At 39.8% G+C, this 27376-nt stretch overlaps 1 protein-coding gene and 1 non-coding gene across 2 annotated transcripts; both read left to right on the forward strand.

Annotated features, from left to right (window-relative positions):
* The first annotated feature begins 707 nt into the window (after positions 1–707).
* Positions 708–27311, forward strand: Tmf1 (TATA element modulatory factor 1). The gene is made up of 17 exons (XM_057756799.1): positions 708–944; positions 3386–4590; positions 6264–6367; positions 7285–7411; positions 9650–9755; positions 10433–10575; positions 11063–11229; positions 11690–11846; positions 15738–15830; positions 16168–16324; positions 20046–20238; positions 21029–21098; positions 21282–21374; positions 22913–23014; positions 23269–23421; positions 24391–24516; positions 25425–27311. Exons 1-17 carry the CDS (start codon positions 803–805, stop codon positions 25566–25568), a joined length of 3282 nt encoding a protein of 1093 aa, XP_057612782.1. The 5' UTR covers positions 708–802; the 3' UTR covers positions 25569–27311.
* On the forward strand, positions 17967–18097 carry LOC130889754 (small nucleolar RNA SNORA36 family). The gene has a single exon (XR_009058635.1). It is a non-coding gene; the product is annotated as a small nucleolar RNA SNORA36 family (small nucleolar RNA).
* Positions 27312–27376: the final 65 nt, after the last annotated feature.

Here is a 27376-nt window from a genome sequence, read left to right on the forward strand (position 1 = left end):
ATATATACTGAGGATTATAATTTATTGCTTCCCAAGTGTCTTATCCCCACCAAACGGCTATTACAAATCGCCATAAAGTGACTGGTTCACAGACAACAGAAACTTGGGTGTTTACAGTTCCAAAGAGTGGGAGGTCCAAGATCAACACAGCTCTTGTCTTGATGAGGGCATCTACTTCTGGTTTATGACTGGCATGGCCTTGGTACGTCGTGCTTAGAGGGCAAAGACACTCTGAGACCTTTAATTGGGCATTCATACTTTCTGGCGTCACCTCGTGACTCGGGAAGTTCGTAAAAGACACACCCTTTGACAGAGGAGTGTGCTGATGAACGTCATTCAGATTACAGAACTGCGGAAGGTTGTCTAGTTCCTAAATGTTCAGGATTTGGAGACAGTGCCCATAAAGCCGGGCATAAAGTATTTTTCGAGTGCCAAGAGAAATGTGAGGCCTAACCGCTGTGTTTACTGAGAGGCACGTGCGGCTCTGCTCGCCCCGGGAATTCCAGGCGCAGGCCGCCTTCAGTGCACAGAGAGCGAGCACAAAGCTGGAAAGTCAGCCCTCTGAAACCGTCGCTAAGGTGTTCCCCGCCACTTCCACTCCCGGATGTGGCGTCACGCCACCGCCTCTGTCCTGGGCGGAACTCGGCTCCCGGATCTGGGGGTTGTGTACGTGGAAGGGCGGCGCATGCGCACTAGCGCCGGGCTCAGCTGTGCGGGAGGCTGCAAGCGGCCGCGGGAGGCGGTGGGCCCTGGCCACCGCTGAGGCCGCCGGAGCCGGCTGAGCCGGCGCTGAGGAGGGGCCATGAGCTGGTTCAACGCCTCGCAGTTGTCCAGCTTCGCCAAGCAGGCCCTGTCTCAGGCCCAGAAGTCCATCGACAGGGTCCTGGACATCCAGGAGGAGGAGCCGAGCGCCTGGGCCGAGCCCATCCCGTACGGCGAACCGGGTAAGCGGGTACCAGGGAGTCGTGCCTGCTCGCCGCCAGACCCCAGCCCGCTTGCCTCGGCCCCGCTGCGGGTCCTGCTGATCTCAGGTGTCAGCTCACAGCCTGTCCTGTCCCAGGCCCTTCCTGCTGGTCCTGAGCACAGCCTCCTCTCCCCTAATTGCTCCTCGTCTTCCGCAGTTTGCGTCCTAGGTCCAAACTGTAAATTCCCGAAGTCAGGGAGCCCCGCGGGTGGCACTTAATGAACACTTCACGCTTTGAGGCACAGACTTTACAAAAAACTTCCTCATCTTCAAAACACCCCAAGTCAGGGCTGGTAGTATCCGTGTTCTACAGAAGAGCTAAACGAAACTCAGAATGCATAAATAGCTTGCTTCAGGTGAGGAACAGAATGTACTGGGGATAATACCAGGGGACTGTGTGCTTGCTCCAAGAGTGCCCAAGTGTAACACCTTTCCTGCAGAACAGATCTTTCAGATTGACTGAAATGGCTGAAATTGCTCTTTCGAGCGCCCAGTTACTTGTGTCCAAGTCTGAGGGGGTTCTTGAGCAGTTTCACGTGTGTAGCAACGGACACATGAATACCAATCATTGGATGAAAAGAGTACTTGATCGCCTTCTGGTTTCTGGTTCTAGCTGTACTTTGTTAAAGGCTCGGAGCCCAAGTTTGAACCATTGATATCTTAGTTTATGTGTGTGTGTGAAGGTATGTCATGATCTTCTTTTCTGTGTGTGACATAACCTTGCTGTTGAGTAGCGCACCCTGCTTTTTGTGGTGGTACCCCATAGTCTGAGTTACTAAACTGAAGATCAAATAAGTTTCAAATATACTGTCCCCCCTACCCCCGAAATCTGAGACATGAATAGAGCTGTATAATTTATTTCTAAGGGCAGGTTATCTGGAATGGAGTCAAGTTTGCATAGATGCTATTTTCATTGATCACCAGTTGTGTTTGGATTACAGAACGACTTTGGGAGAGTTTAGGTGAATGTGGGATAATTGCAGTTTCCTATCACAGTTTGCAAGACTAACTGAGATCCTAGAATCCACGAGGATGATAATTAGCTAGCTAGTAGCCCTAATCTAACTGGCAGACCTCAGCTAAACAGCACACCTAATTTTGCTTTAAGCTTTGTTTTCTCTTTCTCACACATTGAACAAATGACTGTAAAAATCTGCCCTCAGCTCAGAGTTTCCACAGCACTTCATTTGAGGTAGTTTTGGAGCCTTATTAAAGGACAGACTTTGTTAAGGGGCTTCTTGATGTTTTAGGAAATCCCCAGCTAGTGTGTGCCCTTGCCAGCAACCTCCAATTGCACGTAATTTTGGTGATTTTGCTGCTCTACTTTTTATTTTTATTTATTTATTTTTTTTGGTTTCTTCGATGCTCTACTTTTTAATTTATGACAAAATATATAAAGAAATACTTCAGGTTTGAAAAGAGAGGAACTTGCTGACTACTCATTAAATACATAAATGCAGTGGGACAATGATCTTTTATCCGGTTACTTGTATTTTTAATAAAACACTGATTGGCCAGTAGCCAGGCAGGAAGTAGAGGCAGGGTGACCAGGCAGGAAGTAGAGGTGGGGCAATAAGAATTCTGGGAAGAGGGAATTTTGAGTTTGCAGTCCTAACCCAGCCATAGAGGAAGCAAGATGTGACTGCCTTGCTGAAAAACGTACCAAGCCACAAGAATTTTGGGCTAATGTAAGTTATAAGAATTAGTTATTGAGAAGCCTGAGCTAATGGGCCAATCAGTTTATAACTAATGTAGACCTCTGTGTGATTTATTTGGGACACAGCTATGGGACCTGTTGGGACAGAAACCTCTGTAACTGGGACTTAATGGCTACAGGACCTGGTGGGACAGAAAACCTCAGACAATACATTAAAGTGGATTTATTCACTAGAACTTACTGCTCACATCAGTTTCATTATGATTTTCAAGAAGGAACATCTCCACTATCTCAGGTTCAGTTTTGAGTGTTGTCTGTTTAGCTTATAATTAAGTTTTAGTATTTAATGTTACAAGAATAAATGATTGTGTGGCTAAATAGTGCTGTGACTATATGTGGCTGTTAGTGAGGTTTTGAACTGTTTTTGTGAGATGAATCACATATCTGGGACAGGTTATAAAACCCATGTCATTACTTTAAGCATGCTGGAAGGGAAATAATATACTTGCTTTGGGTGGGCAAAGGCAGGCGTGGTCTTGTACTTGTTCATAGACCCTCTCAGGTCAGCCCACACTGGTTTTATTCTGTTAGGCCAAGGTTAACCTGGAAACTAATCAGTGATGCTGTAAGCGAAGAGTTTGGTCGTTTCAAGGTACAGGGTGTATTTTATAGGTTTTCTTTGTCTCTCACATACAACCTGATGATGATTGAAATAGTAATGCTAGATAAGTTTTATTTATTGAATTAATTTATTTTTGTCAAAGGAATAAGTCTCCCAGTGAGTGGAGGATGGGATACATCAACCTGGGGATTGAACTCAAGCACTGAACCTCAGAGTCCACCAACAGCCTCTCCTAAAGCAATTACAAAGCCAGTTCGAAGGACTGTCGTCGATGAGTCTGAAAATTTCTTCAGTGCCTTTCTCTCACCATCAGATGTCCAGACCATTCAGAAGAGTCCGGTGGTATCAAAACCTCCAGCTAAATCACAGCGGCCAGAAGGAGAAGTGAAAGGCAGTTTACAGGAATCCTCGTCCCCTGGCCCGTCCAGAACTCCTGAAACAGCTAAGTCAGAAGTGCGAGAGACTGTGTGTGTCTCAGGAGAAACCCCGGCTGTGGCTACTCCATCACCTGTACTTGAAGGCAAGCATGGAGAAACTGCTTGTGAAGAGTCTGAGGTGAAGGTGCCCGCTGTGCGGTTGAAAGCGTCTGAAAATGTAGTTAATGTAAACACAACAGAAGATGTATCCACCACCTCCACCCCATCTCTTACAGCAGAAACTAAGGATGTGACTTTGGAACCTAAGGAACAAAAACATGAAGACAGACAGAGCAATACACCTTCTCCTCCTGTTAGCTCCTTCTCATCGGGCACTTCTACCACCAGTGATATTGAGGTTTTAGATCATGAGAGTGTAATAAGTGAGAGCTCAGCTAGTTCGAGGCAAGAGACTTCGGATGCAAAATCAAGTCTTCACCTCATGCAGACGTCATTTCAGCTGCTCTCTGCATCCGCTTGTCCCGAGTATAGCCGCTTAGATGAGTTCCAAAAGCTCAATGAGAGCTGCTGCTCGTCGGATGCTTTTGAAAGGATAGACTCGTTTAGTGTGCAGTCTCTAGATAGCCGGAGCGTTAGCGAGATCAACTCAGATGATGAACTGCCAGGCAAGGGCTATGCTTTAGTGCCTATAGTAGTGAATCCTTCAACCCCAAAGACTAAAGTAGTAGAACCCACTGAAGAAAAAGCTGAAGAAGAGGAAGGAAACGAAACGTTAATTGCACCTTCTGAAGAAGCAGAATTAGAGGAAAGTGGCCGAAGTGCTACTCCTGTTAACTGTGAGCAGCCAGACACGCTGGCTTCCCCTGTGCCGGGAAACGAAGGAGATCTTGTCTCTGGACCAGCCACTGATCAGTGCGAAGCTGCTAGGACTCAGCCGGAGGCACTGCCCGAGAAAGAAGATGTTTGCAAGGTAACTGTTGTGTTTGGGTTGGGCTGTGTTGGTGATGAAAACATTTTCATGGATGTGTGATGCTTTGAAAAAGTAGATATCTGGTCATCTAATTGTAACAGTAAGGACCTCAATGTTAAATTGTTTGAAATGTCTGCAAGGCAGCTATGATAGAATAAGCAGATCTGAAAAAGCTTCACGTTTCCATTTTGCATCTTTATTGTTGAATCCTTATCCCTTTAAAATTTTTCTATGCTATATATATCCTCATGTCAGTTTGCAAAGGACTGTTTATGTCATAGGTGTCATGTTAAATCAAGCCGAATGTTACTATTTTTTTCTTATATCAGAATGTTTTATGTGTATATTCCATTTATGGGAAATTTTAGATTTTGTCTAAATGAATACTTTATCTGAATATACCATTGATGCTTTTCTGTGATTAGTATTCTAATGCTGATGTTTTCATTGACATAACTAGTCTACTTCTTACAGTGTTGTGGCTTGGTTTCTCCTTATGTTAGTTTTGGTATCTACTCTTAATAGCTATCCTACATGAATGAGGAAAGGAAATACCCAGGGACCAAAAGTAAAACTTAAGAATGACAAATGATTGCTCCCTAATACATACAAGAGAAAATGGTGTCGGTTCTTTAATGTTAAATCAGAGCTTTGGTTTTCCTGGTCCTTACAAATTAAACAGGAGCTGGCGTCTTTAATAGGCTTCTGAAATGTACATATAACATATGTGGAGAAATATACTGCGAGGGCTCAGTTTGCCTTACCACCATTTCTGAAAGCAGAAGATTCTGTTTCCTGGGTTTAATATTATTCAGGAACACAACGTCATGCTATCCTTCTGGATGAGTGGTAGCAACCATGGAGTATATGCTGATACCTTGAGTCCCTGAAAGCCAGCACTATTACTGTTGATGTTTTCAGTGTCTTTATGAAGGTAAGTGATTTTTAGCCTGTCCTGACTCAGACAGGGCTTTTTTTGAAGCTAGAGAGGCACCTTTCTCTCTTTACAGCTAACTTTATTTAGCAAGACCTAAGGAATGAGATCAAAGAATTGCTTCTGTCATCTTTGTATTGAAAGAAAATTGTATCCTAGGAAATTCAAATTATATGCTTATGAGTTTTTAAAAGTATTTTTATTTTTAAGTACAGTGGATAATAATAAAAAAAGTTACATGTTTGGGTTAAAGAATAATAAGAATACCGAGGGCTATCTCACTACCATTAAATGAAGATCTGAAACATTACCAGACATTTGACTTTTTTGTTTGTTTGTTCAGTTTTACCTTTTTTCCTTCCTTAGTGGCAATACAAATAAATTATCCTAGGTTTTTCTGTTAGAAACAAACTGCCTTAAATGTTTGTATGCATATTTTACTTAGTATGTTCACCACGTGCTTCCTCTAAGGCATACCTAGAAGTGGACTCTGCTGCATCCTCAGATAGGTAGCTAGTCAGCTGGTACTTACTGCCTGATTGTTTTGTGTGCACTCCCACCAGTTCTGTGTTCTCTGCTTTGTACTCTCCTAACAGTTAGCTAGAGTTGTTCTGTGTCTACTGTGACCTCGGCTTTGGTTTTTGATTTGTGAATGGCTTACTCTTACTGTTCTTTACCTGCATAACAAATGGACTTTTCAAAGTCAAATGATTGGCTCGTGTTTGTTCTTTTTATCCAGACTCTTGAATTTCTGAATGAGAAACTAGAGAAGAGGGAGGCTCAGTTATTATCTCTTAGTAAAGAAAAAGCACTTCTGGAGGAAGCTTATGATAACCTGAAGGAGTAAGTATTCAAAGTCAGTGAATTATTTCACACTGCATGTGCAGGCAAATGTACTTTGATGTTTTGAAATTAAAGTGTTTTACACTTTGGGGCTGGAAAGATGGCTTAGTAGTTAAGAACACTTGCTGCTTTGCAGAGGACCTGTGTTTGGTTCCCAGCATCCTCATAACTACAAGGGTAGCAGGCTCGTATGTGGTATATGTATAAATGCATGCAAGCACTCATTAAATAAATCTTTACAAAATGTTTTGCAGTTGAACTTGTTTATAGTCACTGAAAATTGCATAGTGTTTCTAATATTACCATATTTAAAGATTTTTTTCTCAAATTATCTTTACCATATACCTTTGGCATTAAAAATGTTCCATATATATATATATATATATATATATATATATATATATATATATATCTCCTAATTCTTCTTTTAGTATTAGAGATTTAAAATACACCTTCACTTTCGTCTTAGTTTTGTACATCTAATATTGGTGACATTTTCACCAGTGGATTTTGTTTGTGGTTTCTTAAAATTTATGGGGCTGAGGATACAGGTCTGTGGTAGAGTATTTTCCTAGCATGCACAGCCCTGGGTTCAATTCTGAGCAACACCAATAAATATATGGAGTAAATTTAGCAAGTAGTTTTTCTTTGAAAAAATACTTGGCTGCTAGGCCTGAGGCACACATCTGTAATCATAGCAGAGAAGCAGAGGCAGGGGGATGAATTAGAGAGGCCACTTGTACTTTATTGTAGGACCTTGTCCTAAAAACAAAACAGAAGAAAAGTTACTAGACCCCATACAGTTCTATTTCAATATAGTCTATATTGGAGAAAATGCCATCTGCATTTTGGGAATGGACCTCATTACTTCTGGAGTATATAAACAGTATCTTCTTTCTCTTGTATTTTGAATCTAGTGAAATGTTCAGAGTAAAAGAAGAAAGTAGTAGCATTTCTTCCCTGAAAGATGAATTTACCCAAAGAATTGCAGAAGCAGAAAAGAAAGTTCAGCTAGCCTGCAAAGAGAGAGATGCTGCTAAGAAGGTAATTTAAATTAAACTCTGCAAAACTCCATGAATGGGAGCTGGAGAGATGGCTCAGTGGTTAAGAGCACAGGCTGCTCTTCCAAAGGTCCTGAGTTCAATTCCCAGCAACCACATGGTGGCTCACAACCATCTGTAATGAGATCTGGCGCCCTCCTCTGGCGTGCGGGCATGCGTGGAGGCAGAATGTTGTAAAAATAATAAATAAATCTTAAAAAAAACCTTCATGAATGAACTCATATTTTGTTATTAGAAAAAAATAAATAGTAAAAGCATATATGTACTATGTTAACAAGTAAATTACAGATTTTTGTTCTATTAAAATTGGTAGATTTGATGCATTAAAGAAATCTAGGAACTGGAGAGTTGGCTCAGTAGACTTTGAAATACCAGTTGAGCAAACATGAGGATCTGAGTTTGGATCTCCAGAACCCATATAAAAGCCAGGAATAATGGCCTGTGTCTGTAGCCCCAGGGCTGGGACCAAGGGCTGAGAGAGAGGTGAATCCTTAAAAAGCTCATGAGCCAGCCAGCCTTGACAAATTGGTGAACTTTAGATTCAGACATGTCTCAAAATAAAATGTGAGCAGTAGTCAGTCACCTGTCTACTGTGTCTTCCATAGTCGAGCACACAAATGTGCACATTCAGGCTAATTTTCTTTTCTTTTCTTTTTTTTTTTTTTTTTTTTTTGGTTTTTCGAGACAGGGTTTCTCTGTGGTTTTGGAGCCTATCCTGGAACTAGCTCTTGTAGACCAGGCTGGTCTCGAACTCACAGAGATCCGCCTGCCTCTGCCTCCCGAGTGCTGGGATTAAAGGCGTGCGCCACCACCGCCCGGCTCAGGCTAATTTTCTTTAAATGGGTATTTAATGTAATTTATGAAGATATATAGCAAAGATCATTAAGAAAACTAAAAGTGGTAATTCCATCAGAATAAGTAACAATGAAACCTGAATGATGCTGTGTACATTTTAAAAAAGAATCATTAGCTGGGCAGTTATGGTGAATGCCTTTGCCTTTAATCCCAGCACTCGAGAGGCAGAGGCAGGCAAATCTCCATGAGTTCAAGGCCAGCCTGGTCTACAAGAGCTAGTTCCAGGACAGCTAGGACTATTACACAGAGAAACCCTTTCTGGAAAAAACAAAAACCAAAACAAAACAAAAAGTAACCATTAGTCCCATAGATCATTTTCTACTACTTCAAACATTCATACTTCTCTAAATACAAATTAAAAGTGTAGTTTATAGTTAATGGATAATGATTCTCTTTTGGCATATGTAAAATTGGCTTGTTCTGACAATCCTTATCTTTGATGCTGTTAGCATTTAGAAGCTAATTCTATTATGGCTAATCTATTTGTGTTATAGTATGCTTAGCAGTGTCCCTGGCTTCTCCATGTCACTGTAGTAGTGCCCCCCTGCTTAGTTGCTGGGGATCGCCAGATGCTCCTTGGATGCCAAGCCATGCCTATTCAGGAGCTGTTGTTGTGGTTTTCCAATCTGGAGCACTTACAGACTTCCTTTGTTAACTATGGCTGTTAGTTACTGTGTAAGTCCTAGCTGTTACTAATAACTTAGTGGATGCATTTGACTTGCTTTCCCTCTTTATTACTATTTGTCAGTGTCCTACATTTTAATTTCTATGTGTGGGTACATGTGTGGGGGCTTGTGCAGGTGCACTCACCATGCACACTACAGCCTACGTACGAAGATCTGTGGATCCTGTACATTGAGTATAGGTCATCAGGCTTGGTGGCAAGTGTTTTTAACCACCAAGCATCTCCTAGGACCCTGTCCTACTCCTGACTAATGTTAATGGTAATGTATTGTTTTTCTGTGTGCACTCTTACACGAAGTCTCATACCTCTACCTGTTGGTTGCTTTAATTAGCTAGCTCACTTCGGACACTGGCAGTAACTTGAGACACTTAACAAACCTTCCTGTCCTGTACTGCTGTGTTCCAGATGTAGAGCATGGCCTAGAGAGATAGTGAAGGACAGTATAGGAAGTCATTTTACTCATGTTTCCATGTTTATATAACTGATGAGTGTGGGCTTTTGTGTGGTATTCAAAGCTGTTTCTGTGTCTCAGTTAACTAGGCAAGTAGGTGATTCAACTGACAGATTTATTATGGGATGCAATTATGGGTGGCTTCTTCAAAAGGGAAAGCTGGGGAAACATCCTAGAATGAAAATAATTCTTTATGATAACCACAGTTGTTTTTTTTTTTTTTTAATTAGGAAGTGAAAACCATAAAAGAAGAACTTGCCACTAGATTAAATAGTAGTCAGACTGCAGACCTCTTGAAGGAGAAAGATGAGCAGATTCGAGGGTTAATGGAAGAAGGTGGGTATTGTGCTGATTATTAAAAATAGTCCAAGAAAAGGAAAAATACTATGTAATAGGTAGTATATGTTTTTTAATAACAAATAGTGGTACAAACCTGTAGTCCTAGCCACACAGGAGCCTGGAGGATCTGTTGAGCCCAGCCAGTGAAGATAAACTTGAGTAACACAGCAGCCGCCCTCAGAAAAGAAAGAAGGGGGGGGGGACATGAGAGGAGGAACAGGAGGAACAAGAAAAGGAGAGATTATGAGAAATGAAAACACGGAAGGCGTGGACTTAAATCACACAAGTGGCTTGTAACGGTTTATGGAAGAATGGGGTAAGAAGTATTGAAAGAAAATACATGCTGTGTAGCTTTTAAAATATGCTGTAAGCTGGCTATGGTGGTACACATCAGTCATCCCACCATCTGGGAGGTTGAGGTTGTATCTAGGATGCTGAGTTTGAAGCTAAAGACAAATGAAGACTGTTAGTGTCTTGTTTCCTAGAATCCTTTCACGTCATAATTTTAGTATTCATTGATAATTCACGCTCAAGTGAATTTTAGCACTGAAGTTTAAAATTGTTATGGCATTAGAAAAGAACTCATGGATGCTACTGGTTAGATAAAGCTTTCTATGCAGATTCTTAAAGAATCACTGTTTTTTGCCATTTATGCTTTTTTTTATAATCACCAGGAGAAAAACTTTCAAAGCAGCAGCTGCATAATTCAAACATCATTAAGAAATTAAGAACTAAAGACAAAGACAATGAAAATGTCATTGCAAAGCTGAACAGAAAAGCAAAGGAGTTGGAAGAGGAGTTACAGCATTTAAGACAGGTGACTGGCCGTCAGTGTTCTCTGGTTATGTGTTGTTACTTCCTGTAATTTACCATGGTTGTGGGGCATTCAGAATGATTGCAAGGTTTTAGACTCATAGATAAATGAGTAGCTAATATGTTACCTAACATCACTGTGACCAAACACTGGACATGACATGAGCAGCTTGAAGGAGATTCCACTGTAGTGGGAAGGTGTGACAGGCAGCGTGGTATGTGGTGACACAAATGTGCAGCAGCTGTTTGTGACTGTGCCAACCAGGAAGTAGAGAGGCGGGACTGACCCTGAAGGCCTGTTCTCCAGTGGTCTGGTTCCTCCAGCCAGAGCTTCCACAGCTTTCCAAAGCACCACCACCAGCAGAGCACACGTTCAGACACATGTTTTGGTGGGCAATTTCCTGTTTAAGCTATAGCCAGTATTAGAGATTCTTGGCATTAGCTACCAGGTTATCATTTATCCAAAAGTGTTCTTGTCTGTTTTAACATAGATTCTTGATGGCAAAGAAGAAGTTGAGAAGCAACATAGAGAAAATATTAGAAAACTAAATTCTGTGGTAGAACGCCAGGAGAAGGATCTTGGCCGACTTCAGGTAGACAAGGATGAACTTGAAGAAAAGAGCCGAAGTACTCAGGCTGCTCTAGATAGTGCGTACAGGTATGAAATACGCAGTGTGCTTAGAATCTGTTACCACAGTGGGAGATTGAAGAAGTCCGTTTTCTTTATTTTTTAAAATTACTTTATATGCATTGTATTTTGCATGCATGCATATCTATATACCACATGCCCAAGGAGACTAGAAGTTGTTGATCCTTAGAACTGGAGTTCAGCCATTGTCAGCTGCCATGTGGGTGCTGGCAGTTCTTAACTACTGAACAGTCTCTCCAGCTATTCTCTTTTCTATTATCTGATTGCTAGCAACATTTATAGATTTGCCCTTGAGTGAGTTAGACAAAGCAAGTTTAGCATAGTCCTCATAATGGCTAGCGTTATTATAAGGTGTGCTTACTGTTATTGTGAGATTTCTGTGCTACATAGAAATTACATCAGTGTAGGTTTGTGTTTACTTTTGCATTGTTCTATTAATAAATGAAAACTATCAATCTACTTTTGCAAGAGAACTTACTGATCTTCACAAAGCTAATGCTGCTAAGGACAGTGAGGTGCAGGAAGCTGCTTTGAGGCGTGAGATGAAAGCTAAGGAAGAACTCTCTGCGGCACTGGAGAAGGCCCAGGAAGAAGCCCGTCAGCAGCAAGAGGCATTAGCGCTTCAGGTAGGCAGTGCGTGGTTAAAGTCACCTTTTATGTATCTGTGTGTGTTTCTGCAAAGTAAAACAGTTCATTAGCAACTGTGAGTCTGTTCTCATATGAGGTACATCTGGTAGGCTTCTGAGATTGTGTTACTGGCATTTTAGAGTACTAGATTGCACAAACTTCACTTACATGTTTTTTAAAATGCCCTTAGTGCAGTAGTTCTCAACCTGTGGGCCACGAGCTCCTTGGGGGTTGAACAACCCTTTCACAGGAGTCACCTAAGACCATCAGAACACACAGATGTTTACATTATAATTCATAACAGTAGCAGTATTACAGTTATGAAGTAACAACGAAAATAATGTTATGGTTGGGGTCACCACAGCATGAGGAACTATGGTTTTTTTTTCTTTTCTTTTTTTTCTATTTATTTATTTATTTATTTATTTATTTTTAATTAAAAATTTCCACCTTCTCCCCTCCTCCCATTTTCCTCCCCCCCCATCCCCCTTCCCCTCCCTCTCCAGTCCAAAGAGCAGTCAGGGTTCCCTGCCCTGTGGGAAGTCCAAGGTCCTCCCCCTCCATCCAGGTCTAGGAAGGTGAGCAACCAAACTGCCTAGGCTCCCACAAAGCCAGTACGTGCAGTAGGATCAAAACCCAGTGCCATTGTCCTTGGCTTCTCAGTCAGCCCTCCTTGTCTGCCTCCTTCAGAGAGTCCGGTTTGATCATATGCTCCATCAGTCCCAGTCCAGCTGACTTTGGTGAGCTCCCATTAGATCAGCCCCCAGCGTCTCAGTGGGTGGGTGGGCCCACCCCACCCCTCCTGGTCCTGACTTCCTTGTTCCCAGGTATCCATGGAGATGTCCCCAGCTAGATCATTGAGCAGCTGAGGAGAGGGAGCCTGAAATGGCCCTATCCTATAGCCATACTGATGAATATCTTGCATATCACCATAGAACCTTCATCTGGCGATGGATTAAGCTAGAAACAGAGACCCACATTGGAGCACTGGACTGAGCTCCCAAGGTCCAAATGAGGAGCAGAAGGAGGGAGAACATGAGCAAGGAACTATGTTAAAGGGTCTCAGCGTTTGAAAGGCAGAGAACAACTGCCTTAGTGGGGTGCACATACCATACCGTTATTGCTTGGTTTCCTGTGAGTTCCGTATATATTTGTGAGTATGTGCGTACATGATGTGGGGGACATAGCTCACTGGTAGAGCCTTTTCCTCCTATGTGCAGAGCACTTAGCACTGCCAAAGGAAGGAGAATTTTATGAAACTAGGTATCCCACTACCAGAGTAGTGTAGATGCATATAATTAAAACATACTGTTTCAAGAGACTACATTGTACAGTTGATTCTTAGATGTATTTGTAACATTTCTGGCAATTCATGAGCCTGATGAAAGAAGAAAAGAGTTTGGAACACATTATTTTCAAACTCATCAAATATTGTTGGATGATTCTGGTGTACGCCTTTAAATTCCAGCAGTCAGAGCCGGGCGGTGGTGGCGCACGCCTTTAATCCCAGCACTTGGGAGGCAGAGGCAGGTGGATCTCTGTGAGTTCGAGACCAGCCTGGTCTACAAGAGCTAGTTCCAGGACAGGCTCAAAAACCACAGAGAAACCCTGTCTCGAAAAACCAAAAAAAAAAAAAATAAAAAATAAATAAATTCCAGCAGTCAGGAAGCATGGGCAGGCAGATATCTGCAAGTTTGTGGCATCTTAGTCTCTAGAGCAACATAAAGGACAGGCGGGGCTATGCAGAGAAACCCTATCTTGAAGAAAAAAAAAGAGTTGTCAGATATTGAACATCTGAAATACACCATTTGGCTATTATTAATGATGCTGCTGTAAATATTCATCACACTTTGAGTTTTTCAGTGTAGGGGTCTGACCAGGGCCTTTTGTGTGCCAGCAAGGGCTGCCCTACTTAGCTGCAGCTCCATTCCACAACAGGTCTTATGTGTATGGTGGATATCTAGCTTACCCAGAACTGTTAAAACCAAACCAAAACACACAAGACTATCCTCAGCAACCTCAGTTACCTTTTGGTTTTGTGGTTTATATTTTTGGTGGATAATTAGAGCTGAAAGCTATAGAACAAATACAGTCAGACAGCATTTGCTTCTCATTTGCCCCTCTTTGTTGCTGCTCTTCGGCCTGTGTTCCCAGTGTTTCTGTTGGAGATGCAGGAACTGCGTTATGTCTGCTTTTCAGTCACCCAGGCACATTTGTCCCTCCTTACATTAAAGACTACACTCCTGCCCTTGTACAACTTGCTTCATGAACTTAGTGGGGTGTTGTTATCTTTCTCTTTAGGAACCTTGTCTTCCATAGTCTGTCCAGACTATGCTGATGGTTGTGTATTTGTAGAGCTCAAAGTTTTAGTTTTATGCCACTTCGCTATGTAATTTTCAGTTATATTTTTGATGGTTCTGTTGTTGTAAATCATGCCATAGTCTGTATATCCATGTATTTCTGCCCCCTGTCAAGAAAATGTACAGAATATTAGTATTTTAAACTAGTGGACCAAAGCCATGGCTCAGCAGCTGAGCACTTACTGCACTGCAGACCCACGTTTGGTTCCCGGGTCTCACATATCAGCTTATAACTGCCTATAACTCCAGTTCCAGGTGGCCCAGTGACCTTTCTGACCTCCACAGGCTCTTGTACACATGTAGCACACATGCATACATTTACACACACACACACCAATTCTTTCAAAATTCTCTCAAATTAAAAATATAATAATAAAGAAAATTTGAGGGAGTAAGGAATAGAGTATGGGTCTGTCATTCTTAAAACCACCATGTTATATATGGATTGCTAATTTGTATGGCCTCTGTTAACATTAACTCCATCTAGTTTTTTTCATATAATTGATAACTATAGATATTATATTCATTTAGGATGAATAATATCTTATGCATCAATTATAATTTTTACATACTTTTTTGGCTTTTTTTTTTTTCTTTTTTTGAGACAGCATTTCTCTGTACTTTTTTTGGAGCCTGTCCTAAAACTACTTGTAGACCAGGCTGGCCTCGAACTCACCGAGATCCACCCGCCTCTGCCTCCCAAGTGCTGGGATTAAAGGTGTGCACCACAGTGCCTGGCGATTATAATTTTTAATGCTTGTGTTCATGTATCAACATTTGAACAGATTATAATACTGATGTCTATTTAGAGCTCTGGTTTTATTTTGTTGTTGCCAGGCTTGCTGCAGGGCAGCTCTGTATGCTCCATAGAGGAAGTCTTCAGAACTACAATAACCAGATAGAAGCCTGACAGCATTGTTTAATTAGTTAAATATGGTGCCACAGTAGACAGTTACAAAGTATACAAGTGTATATGAGCAGCACCTTTCTTGTTTTTGTTCTGAAACAGTGCTTAGACTGTTATGCAAGTGACCCTCGGTGCTCATCCTAGCCTCTCCCTAATAGCTGTGACTGCAGGCCCATACCGTCACACTCTGCTAACACTTTTCTCTTCTAGTTTGAGCTTTTTGAAAGTGTCTCTTCTACATAGTCTAGGCTGGCCTGGGACTCAAAATGTTCATACTGAAATCACAGGTGTATTCTACCACATCTAGTTTAGTGCCGAGGTTTTATTTATTTACCTATTTATTTATATCTCATCTAGTTCTTATCACATCCTGTGTTTTGGCAAATGTTTATACATACATGATCTCTCCTCTATTTTATTGTCTGTCAGTGTTGTACATGTGTGCATGTTTTTCTTTGGCTAACAGTGCTTTCTTAAGAAGAGAGAATATATTTATAGCTTAAGGAGCTGGATATGTGCTCATTGTTTGGTGTGAAGTGTCATACATACAAAGTCAACATAAATGTCATCAGCATGAAGTTACAGCCAGTGCTCTGACAATAAGAGCATTGTTTGTCTTGCAGGTGGGGGACCTTAGGCTGGCACTGCAACGGGCAGAGCAAACAGCTGCCAGGAAAGAGGACTATTTACGCCACGAGATCAGTGAACTTCAGCAGGTATTGTCACAGCTATCCCAAGCACAAGGTCAAACATGACCCTTGGGAAAGCATTATTACCTTGCCTGCTATTGGATGTATTTTTGTAGCTTACGTGAACCAAAGTGATCCTCTTGGGGAAAAAAAAAGAATAATTCTTAATTTTGTTTTAAAGGAGGTAATTTTATCATGATAGATTTGCTATATATTCAGTTTATATGTTTTTAGTAAGAAAGCTAATAATTTTTTTCTGGAAAAATTTTCTTTTTCCAGAAGTCTAACCAAAGTTTAGGTTTGCTGGTGTTTTTAGTGATTTTGTTTATGTCAGTGGTAATAATGTGAAAAATTTTTGATTCAGAGACTCCAAGAAGCAGAGAATCGAAATCAAGAGCTGAGTCAAAGTGTCTCATCAACAACAAGACCGCTGCTTCGGCAGATAGAAAACCTGCAGGCAACTCTAGGGTCTCAGACTTCATCGTGGGAGACGCTAGAGAAGAATCTTTCTGATAGGCTTGGTAATCTCTTTAGTATTTTATGTTTGATTCAGGAGGCTTTCTGTCCTGTGTGTAGAAGTAGGATAGTGCTATGTCATTGAAATTCATCTGATCTCATGGTGACATTTGGGGTCTAACATGTATAGGTTTGTCTTCCCCCATTTTCCTGCTTATATTAATACCTCAATCATGACTCTTCTAAAGCAGTTAGTTTTCCTTATACAATGTGTCAGATACTTTACTGCCTGCCATTTCATTTGTGGGGGGTGGGTGTGTATGTGTGTGTGCATGCTCAAGTACATGTGAAAATGTTTGTGCACATACTGTGTGCATCTGTGTGGAGGCCAAAGGTTTATGTCTGCTGTGTTCCTCATTTGCTTCTCCTTATTTTTCCCCTGAACCCGGAGCTGACTGATTTGTCTAGACTGGCTGACTAGCAAACTACATGCATTCTCCTGTGTCTGCCTGCCTAACTGTGGGACTGCATACACACCTGCACTTGCCTTTTACATGTTGCTGGGACTCTCAGCTTGAGTCCTTGTACTGACATAGCAAGCACTTTACTAAGCTATCTCTCCAGTCCTGATTCTTCTACTTACTTTTATAGATGGCTAGACAAATCTTTTTCTTGTCCCTCATCTGCATCTGACCCCTTTCTAGCTTGTCTACAAGAATGTAAGCAATAGTGATCAGATATAATTCCATATAGTAGTAGAATTCTATGAGCAGAAGCAAGTCTGAAGAGGATCAAGATGAAATCCTAGAGAGAGGTATGATGGAGTTTTAAGACTGCATATCTGCTTTCTTATAGATACTCCTTGAGCTCTTTCTCGCTCTCTTAATAAAGGAAACAATGTCAAGGTTCTCTGTAGTCACATACAGGTAGTATGTGTCTGTCCTGGATATCCAGAAGCTATCAGACTCAGGAAAAATTCATGCATAGCTTCTGGTTATCAAAAACTCCCATGTTTGATTTGGGAGATTGATGGAGGTGGGTCTTGTATCTATCTGTTGCTTTCATTGGTTAACTAATAAAGAAACTGCTTGGCCTTTGATAGGACAGAAAATTAGATAGGCGGAGTAGACAGACAAAATGCTGGGAGAAAAAAAGTCGAGTCAGGCAGTTGCCATGATTCTCCCATTCCAGACAGACGCAGGTTAAGATCTTTCCTGGCAAGGCAGCTCGTGGTGCTACACAGAATATTAGAAATGGATTAGATCAATATGTAAGAGCTAGCCAATAAGAGGCTGGAACTAATAGGCCAGGCAGTATTTAAAAGAATACAGTTTCCGTGTAATTATTTCGGGTAAAGCTAGCGAGGGAGCGGGAAGCGGCCTGCCGCTCCTCATCACTATAGGAGATGCCATGTTCTAGTGACAAAGCATGTGAGTGAGGGCCCGGAGCTAAGGGTTTGCTATAGTATTGTGTTTATCTTCCATCGGCAGCAAGTCTTACTTTACTCCGGACTCTGTCATTGAATGACTCCTTGTTAGTCATGGGGTGGCAAACTAGATTCTTGGCTTTCAAGTGGTATTTAGTGGACCACTGGAAGCCTTTGGGACTGCTGTCTTGTTGACAGAGAAGCTCAATAAATAGGTGCAGGGCTCCTTCAGGCTGTCCTAATGCAAACAGGGCCTCCTGAAATGCACAGAAAGGTTATCATTCCAAAGTGTTGAGTTCAGTTCAGGGCAGCTTCCCTGTTCTGTTAATTAAACTTTGGGACATTGAAGTTGACTGAGGGGAATGACTGAATAGAGAATATTACTCTATTCATATACTTCTAGTCTACACAACTAAGTAAAATATGTTTTTAAAGCATTATTAATGTTTTGAAACTTTATTCTTTTGGTTGTTTAGTGTTAGTATCTGGAATGTCTATTTCTGTAGTTTGATTAACCGTTTGCTTGGGGAAGGATATCTTGGCTGGTTTCAGGTTTTGACAATTATAGATAAAGCTACTGCAAGTGTAAATTTTCATGTCTCGGGGCTGGAGAGATGGCTCAGCAGTTAAGAGCATTGCCTGCTCTTCCAAAGGTCCTGAGTTCAATTCCCAGCAACCACATGGTGGCTCACAACCATCTGTAATGAGATCTGGTGCCCTCTTCTGGCCTTCAGGCATACACGCAGAAAGAATATTGTATACATAATAAATAAATATTAAAAAAATTTTTCATGTCTCTGCATGACAGACTAAATATGCAGCTTCTGGGCCATATGGACATTTGTGTTTAGTTTTCAGAGGAAATGCTAAACTGTGTCTATACCTGTGGGAGTAATCCAGTTGGCTTATAACCGTGACAGCATTTTGGGTTGCCCCTGGTTTGTAAATTTATTTATTTATCTTTCTAGATATTTATTTTTTAAAGATTTATTTATTTATTATGTATACAGTATTCTGTTTGTCTGTATGCTTGCTGGTCAGAAGAGGGCACCAGATCTCATTACAGATAGCTGTGAGCCACCATGTGGTTGCTGGGAATTGAACTCAGGACCTCTGGAAGAGCAGTCAGTGCTCTTAGCCTCTGAGCCATCTCTCCAGCCCTGTAAATTTATTTGTTTAATCATTTACTTACTTACTTACTTACTTTTCAGAAAGTCTTATATCTCATAATTTTAGCTTCCGTTTCCCTAGTGACAATTGATGTTGGACATCGTTTTGTGTGCTTATTTTCTACTTGTCTATTTATAGCTTTTGTTTATTTTTTTGACTCAGCTGTCTATATTTTCACTTTTGAGAATTTTATTTATATTCTAAGCACTAAACCTACATGTGTGATTTGCATTTATTTTTTTTCTCTCAGTTTGTAGCTTATTTTGTCCTTTTATTTAGAAAAGAGAAAAGACAGGGTCTCATAGCCCAGGCTGACCTCAATCTTTCTATAGCCAAGGATGGCCTTGAACTCCTGGTTTCCTGCCTTTATCACTAAGCCTTGGTGTGCCACCACCTTTGGTTTATGCAGGGCTGGAAATGGCCTCATGCCAACATAGTTGGTGTAAGCAACCAACTAAGCTATATCCCTAGCCCATTGATCTCTTCTTCTATAGCAAAAGTTTAACATTTTGAATGGCTCCATTTAATTGATTTGTCTTTCTGTAACTCATGTTTTTGGTGTCAAGTCAAAGTAATCTTTGCCACCCCAAGAGCTTGAAGATTTTCTTTGGTGTCTGTCAACCATTTTGAATTAATTTTCATTTATGATGTTTTGTGCATTTTCAGTTGTTCCAGAGCCCTTTGTTGATTCACTACCCTGTTACTGAATAACTATTTTCAAGTAAATATTCTTGTAGACAGAAGTTTCTATCCCACCCATAGCCGTTCAGTTCCAAAGAAGCACACCGAGCCTTATATTAATTATAAACTATTTGGTTTATTACTCAGGTTTATTTCTAGCCATGGCGTTACCTCCTTTTCTACATGTCTTGTTTCCTTGGTGACTGGCTAGCTGGGTCTCCTTGACTCTGCCTAATTTCTCTATATATCTTTGTTCAGATTTCCCACTTGGCTGTACTCTGCTAAACCTTTGACTGAAACAGATTTATTCATTAACCAATAAAAGCAACACATACAGAAGGAATTCCCACATCTTATTCTGAAGAGAAAATGTTAACTTGTGTATTGCTTGTCACGGTTGTCTTGTCTTAGTCTGGGAATTTGAATCTTTAGAAGTGTGAAGTCAGAACTAGCCTGGTGTCTGATCTTTCCCTGACTTATGTGTGTGATTTTTCTTTCTCCATAATCAGGGGAATCACAGGCTTTGTTGGCTGCAGCCGTTGAAAGAGAACGCGCAGCTACAGAAGAACTCCTTGCCAACAAAACCCAGTTGTCTTCGGTGGAGTCACAGAATTCTCTCTTAAGACAGGAAAACAGTAGACTTCAGGCCCAGCTAGAGTCGGAGAAAAATAAACTAAGAAAACTGGAAGATGCAAACAGTCGGTGAGTGTATTTGTGTGGTGCTCTCCGTGGTTCCATGACATTTTAAATCACTGTTGGAAAGTATGTTTGTTGGGTTTTAGCTTCATTTCATTGAGAATTAAAAGTGAATACCAGTCAGGGTCCCTAGTGATATGCGTTAAGCTAGTGCTAGGATCCATTGCACTTCTTTGGAAGTTACATGCTATCTTCTGTGTTTTTCTAGGGAAAGTATTTGTCCCATTAAGAATCTATGCTACCAACAGAAAAGAAGGGAGGCGGGAAGGAGAGGTGACTGTGCACGGAAGTTGTTTTTATAGTAGTCTTCAGGTTTCTCTAAATAAGTATTTGCATTCTTCTGAAACCACAGGGTATAAAATCATTCATCAGAAATTATAATAAGGTTATAATAGGTGTGTTTCACCTTTGACATCCAAAGAAAATTTACTGTTAAGAAAAGTAGTTCGGTAAAAATGAAGTGCCTACATTTCTATAAACATTCTATAGAACCCCTGCTTTTTTGCCACATTTGAGCTTGGAATGATGGTTCTTAAAATTACTGTTTAAATGTCTTACTTTAAATCTCAGAGGACTGGTTAAAAAAAAAAAATGGGGAAAAGTAGAATTTTCACTCATGCTTTAGCTGATGGGTAGAGGGAGTATCAGGGACCTGAAATAGTTAGTAGGAAAGTCTTTGATGCTGAGCTGGCGATAAAATGACTTATAAATATGTATCTGGAGTTTTACAATTTACACAGTTTTTAATAGTCTGTACTGTCACCTTTTTTTGTTTAAATTCCCTCCGGTTTACTAGGTACCAGGTTGAATTAGAAAACCTAAAAGATGAATATGTAAGAACACTTGAAGAGACAAGGAAAGAAAAGGTATTTCTCTTAGTGTTCGCTCCTCCAGGGCTTGCATTAGAGATGGATGGGGATGGCACAAACTGCTGATGACATAAGATGGGTGATAAGAAAGCTCGTCTTTGGTGGTGAAATGGCGACTTGTATTTTGCACTCTGAGCTCTGCAGTTGACTCATTGATGTCTAACTGTGTCTCTCCATTAGACACTGTTGTGCAGTCAGTTAGAAATGGAAAAAATGAAAGTTGAACAAGAAAGGAAGAAAGCCATTTTCACTCAAGAAGCAGTGAAAGAAAAGGTACTGAATTGTGTTGGTTTGAGTTGATTTGTATAGCTAAGCTGTTGTGGGCAACCATTGGTCTGTGGTCGAGTTGTACTAACGTCTGAAGACCTTCCCCTCCTGTCTAAAATGACTATACTGATAATTGTGGGAGCATTGTCAGTGCTCTATGTAGAACCGATTGAGTGCATTCCCACCTGTCTGTGATTGGCTTTGAATTCTTTTACACTTTCAAATGAGTTTTGTGGTTTCTCACTGAAACTAGTGTAGCAAATCGCCATAGGCAACTTCGGAATAGAACTGGCTTGTTCTGTCTTTGTGGTTAGTAAATGTACTGAGGGTTTTGCTTTTTTAAAATTTATTTTTTGCATGTGTATGTATTTGGTGCTCATGAATATGTGTATACATATTTGCATATGTGCAGGTGTGTCTGTGTCCACATGCATGTGGAGGCCCAAAGTTGACATTGGGTGTCTTCCTTTATTATTCTCTACTTTGTTTTATTGAGGCAAGTCTGTTGCTGAACCTGGAGCTAGCTGATTCTGGCTAGTCTAACTAGCTAGCTTGCTCCAGGAATCCTGTCTCTGCCTCCTGAGTGCTGGGATTACAGGCAGTCACCACATTTGCCTGTCTTTCTGTGGGTTCTGGTCTCCATGCTTTACGCACTAAACCACCTCCTTAGTTCCTAAAGGTAATTTTTACAAAAAGTGTTTACTATACTTGAAGTATTGTAACATACTGAAAGTTAGCATAATACATTAAAATAGTAAACAAAAATGGAAATTATCTTTTTAGTGTATTTAGAGTTTTTGATTTTAGTTTTATTTTATTTGTATGGATGTTTGTCTGCACATATGTCTGTTTCACATGCATGCAGTGTCCTTGGAAGCCATCAGAGGGCATCAGAGTCCCTAAACAAGATTGTGAGTCACCATGTTCCCGCTAGGAATTGAGCCAGTGCTCCAGCCCCCATGTATTTTGTTGTTTTTTATTTCTAATACACTAAAATAAAATGAGTAAGTCGGAAATTTTAGCAAGCTTAAGGGTAATTGACAATGTTATATAATATGAAGTAGGTACCTTCTGCAGACATTTCAACCAAAGCTTTCTTATTGTGTTAAAAATATAAACCTGACTAATCTTATTGTGTTATAATATAAATGGGGCAATGCAGGCTTTTAATTTTAATTAAAAGTGTATTTTATTTTGAGTTTTTGAATAATTTTTTGTGCGTGTGTGTGTGTGTGCCGGCATCCCATGATGTATGTGTGGAGGTCAGAGGATAACAGGCTAGAGTTGTTTTCCTCTTTACAACCATATGAGTCCTAGGATTGAACTCAGGTCAGGTTTGGCAGCAAGCGTCTTTACCTGCTGAACCATCTTACCAGCTCAGCTCTTAATTTTTAAATGCTTTTTATACTGCCAAGACTTCTGGTTTTGAGGGATTGTATTTATAACATTTTATGGAGAAATTTAATGCCTTTGTTTTTGCTCTAGAAATTTTTCTTCCTTTGCTTTTTGCTTCTCAATCTTACAGATTTTTTTTTCTCCCTAAGGACCACAAACCGTTTTCCGTTTCTAGTACTCCCACCATATCACGCTCGAGCTCTGTAAGTGGAGTAGATATGGCAGGGCTGCAGACATCTTTCCTGTCCCAGGTAAGGACTTGTTCTTCTGTGCTTAGCTCTACCTTGAGTGATGGTACGGGAACATGCAGTGTCAGACTGGCTGTCACCATGACATTGTTGGGGAGGGGTTCATCAGAATATGGTGCTAATTGAAGTAAAGAAATACAGATGATTTTCTGCTTTTCAGACACTCATAGACATTTCAAATCCAGAATGAACAGGATCTTCGTTTGAACTTGATAACAAGAACGTATTATATTTGTCTGTGTTCTTTGACTGCATAGGATGAGTCTCATGACCATTCATTTGGGCCAATGTCTTCGTCAGCCAGTGGAAGCAATCTCTATGAAGCTGTAAGGATGGGATCAGGATCGAGCATCATTGAAAATCTGCAGTCTCAACTAAAGCTGAGGGAAGGAGAAATTAGTCATTTACAGGTATTGGGAAAAACTAAGTCTGCTGCTGAAGCCTATGAGATGCTGGATCCCAGTGAGCCTTCATTTCCACTTCAGTTCTGAGCACATTGGGAAATAAAATGACTTGGTGACATAGAAAACCAAAGTGTATCACATATGGTAATGATATAAGCTAGAACCAAGTGAGCCTCCTGACTGACTGACTGACTGCCAGGATTAGGCAGATTTATCTGCTCTATCGTAGGAAATACTAGGTGCCTTGTGCCATTGGCCTGCCCAGGAACATCTAAGAACAGGGATAGCCCACTCCTTCCCAGCATCTTTTCTCAACAAGAAAAAAGGAAGTGCTGAACCAGCATGCTTGCTTTATCTTAACTTCTTCACTACAAGGAATGAGTAAAATGAAAGAGACCTGTACATAGAAGAACAGCACAAATAAGAGGGAGCTATAAGAATTATTGCTTATGGAATAAGAATTAGCATTTTTTAGCTTTCAGTGCTAAACTTACACACTCAAAATGAGTGCCTCTTCCTTTTCCCATTTGAATAATTGTAAAGTGGGTTGATGTGTATTGGTGGGTGTAGCCCAGTGTGCTGTGCTTGAGAACCTTGTGTAGTTTCTCGAGTAATGCTGAAAGCTTTAGTGATACAACCTATATAGCTGGGAGGACAACACTGACGTGTGTTCTCATTCCTCTGGCTTTTTCCAGTAACTTGAATAATGGAAATATGTGTTATTTTCTTAGATTAGAGAAAAACATGGTTGCATTTTTTTAAGACAGATCGTTGTATTTAATTTCTTTCTTTCTTGCATAGTAATTCTATAAATGAATAATTTCTGAAGAAAGTTGGGGCCCCTTTCCCTCACTGTTCAGCACTATAAGTTGATAGATTTTTTCTTCAAAAATGACGCAGTAAATATTTTTATTTAGTGAGCGCATTAAGCAAGATATGTTTTTATTGAAATCATTTTATGGTTATATTTCTCAGCTAGAAATTAGCAATCTAGAAAAAACTCGATCCATAATGTCTGAAGAGCTAGTTAAGCTAACAAATCAGAATGATGAACTGGAGGAGAAAGTGAAAGAGATACCTAAGCTTCGAGTTCAGCTACGAGTAAGTATTCTTCACTTAAAAATACATCTAAGATATTTTAATCCAGTTATTAAATGCCATGTTTTTAATTTACATAAATGCATATGTACGACTTGGTAATTTTTTTGAAAATTAAGGAGGAAGTAGTTGAGTAGAGAATGTTAAAGATGAATGTCTATTATATTGTTACATATCTAAAGTGTTTTCACAAATGTTTAGGACTTTATGTGGCCAGTACTTATTAAAGCAAGCATGTGCATTGCATGCTTTATAGTATTTGTCTCAATGTTTGCTTCATCACATTACTGTGATGTAATTGAATATTCGGCAGACTTGTCTTGTGGGATAAATGCCAAGTAATACTTGACCAAATTAGTCATGAAGACAAAAATCTCATCAAGAGTACGTAATGGGAAGGAGACTGATTAAGTCATATTTGGAGAGAATTCTAGATTGTGTGTGTGTGGTGTATGTACATGTGTGCACATGTGCTGGGATGCGTGCTAGGAGGCCGTAAGAAGAAGTAGGTGTCCCCCTTTATCACTCTCCCCCTGTTATCCCTTCAGACAGAACTCTCATTGAGCCTGGACCTTGCTGTTTTGTGGGGAGGCTGGCTGACTGACCACCAGCTCCAGTGAGCCTCCTAGTTCTGGGGTTACAGGCCACATGACTTTTTTTTTTAAATGTGAATGTTGGGCTTAGAAGCGAGCTCCTCATACTTGCTCAGCAAGTGCTCTTACCCACTGAGCCATCTCCTTAGTCCTCCATCGAGATTTCCTAGGTAGACTTGGTATAAGTTTAATTTATTAAAAGGTAAGTTTAATCTTTTTAAAAATAATATTTTGTTCAACTTGTGATTTTTTTCTATTGATTTGTAACAACTGTAGATGTTTGTATGATCAATAAAAGATTATAAACATATTTTTTAGGATTTGGATCAAAGATATAACACTATTCTGCAGATGTATGGAGAAAAGGCAGAAGAAGCAGAGGAACTTCGCCTGGATCTTGAAGATGTAAAAAATATGTATAAAACTCAAATAGATGAGCTTCTAAGACAAAGGCTCAGTTAACTTGTGAAATTCGTACCCATCAAACTGAATGTAAACACTTAATATATAAACACAGACTTCCAATAAATTCTTTTATAGAGTTAGAAAATGGAATTTGCTGTAGAGTGTAAAAAAACTTTTTAAAAAATTCTTTTATAGTATGTAGTTATATTTACAGTTAAATTATTTTGTGCAATATTTGAATTTTATTTTTGAAACTATTCTTTAAATTTTTTAAGGCTTTTTTTGTGCCTTGAACAGCACAGAGAGTTATTACTTTATCCACATAGCAGTACAGCTAGGAAAGGAGATTGCTGTCTTCATATTATTGTGGATATATAATTAATTGTGTCTATAATTTATATGTGTTTGTACATATTGTGAGTCTTACAGAGTAATGTTAACATTGAAACTTTGAAGTCTTTCACACTGAAATCTTCAACCTATTTCTTGAAAGTGTTTGGAGCGTTCAGGTGGAAGGTTATCACCCTGTGACTAAATTATAAGCAGAGATCCTACTTTCAAAGCAGAAGTCACACTGACATGACTAAAATTTAAAGAGTGATTTAAGCTTAAAAATATTTCCATTTTGAAAAGTTATTCCATGTGGCTTCCACAGTGAGTGGGAACAAATGTAGATCCTTTTTTGGTACTTATCCAAAGAAAGTTATAAATATTTAATATTAACTAGGCATAATTGGATAGTGGGAAATTTTGCTTGCAGTAAATTCTGATAGATAGCATTAGTAGCAGGTAATTTTGAAGTATTTTACTACACTGTGAAATGAATCTAACATAAAATCATTGACAAATTTTACTCTTAAAATTTAGTCAATTTACTTTTTAAAAACTACTTGCTTAATTTTATACAGTTGTATTTTGGGACATTAAAAATGAATGTTTTAAAACAGAATCTCCATAGTAAGACAGAATCTCCATAGCAAAACAGAAACGTTATAGGAGTACATTTAAATTGGAGATTTTATAATTTTGTGTAGTTCAACATGTTTTTCTTGAAGCTTCAACAAGCAAAAAAATAACAAAAAGTAGTATAGAATAGCTTTAGAACATAGTTCTGCCCTTTTCCAAATGTAACTTTGTTTAAAAGTTAATCAGGTTGTGTTTTAGACCTGTAAAATATTTTAATTTTATTACTGAAAATTATTTAACTGCTTTTATTATAGCCCTTTATCTGTTCTTTTGCTTTTTGTGGTTCTACGGTCAACAATAATTAAAAAATACATGGAAATTCCAGAGTTTATAAGTACAGAGTGTATGCTGTTCAGAGTGGCCTGCTGGCATTTGTTCAGCACAGCCACACCTCCTTGTGGATTAGTCACTGAGCTATTGACACCTCATGTCTACTGTCATGGTTTAGAAGTGCTTGTGTTCAGGTAAGCCTCTGTAGTGGCCCCAGTGTGAAGATGTCAAAGGTTAGCCAGGACTTCTTCCATTCAATGAAAGGATGAACATCACTGTTGGCTAACTTACTGGAGGTTGGTAGCTTCTACTATTTCAGGTGTTCAGTTAGTAAGATTGTCTTCCCTGCAATGAGAAGGTAGGGTTTCAAATAAAAACTGTAAGTTTCAGTTACATTTTAAACAGTACTTCAGAACATGACTGTGAGTAGCCATCTTGCAGAATGGACAGTTTGGGGGTTGATTTAAATTGGCCTTATTTTTGTTCCTTTTGTTCCACACAGTGTTTCTGTCATTGGATATCTATGGTTTGTAGCATGAATAAATGTCCTTTTGGTGAAAGTCATGGTCATAAAACTAAGTTTCTGTATTGTGGTAGGAAACCACCTCTTAATTTTTTTCCAGCTTTAA

This window comes from Chionomys nivalis, chromosome 1, assembly GCF_950005125.1.
Source record: "Chionomys nivalis chromosome 1, mChiNiv1.1, whole genome shotgun sequence".
Taxonomy (NCBI): domain Eukaryota; kingdom Metazoa; phylum Chordata; class Mammalia; order Rodentia; family Cricetidae; genus Chionomys; species Chionomys nivalis.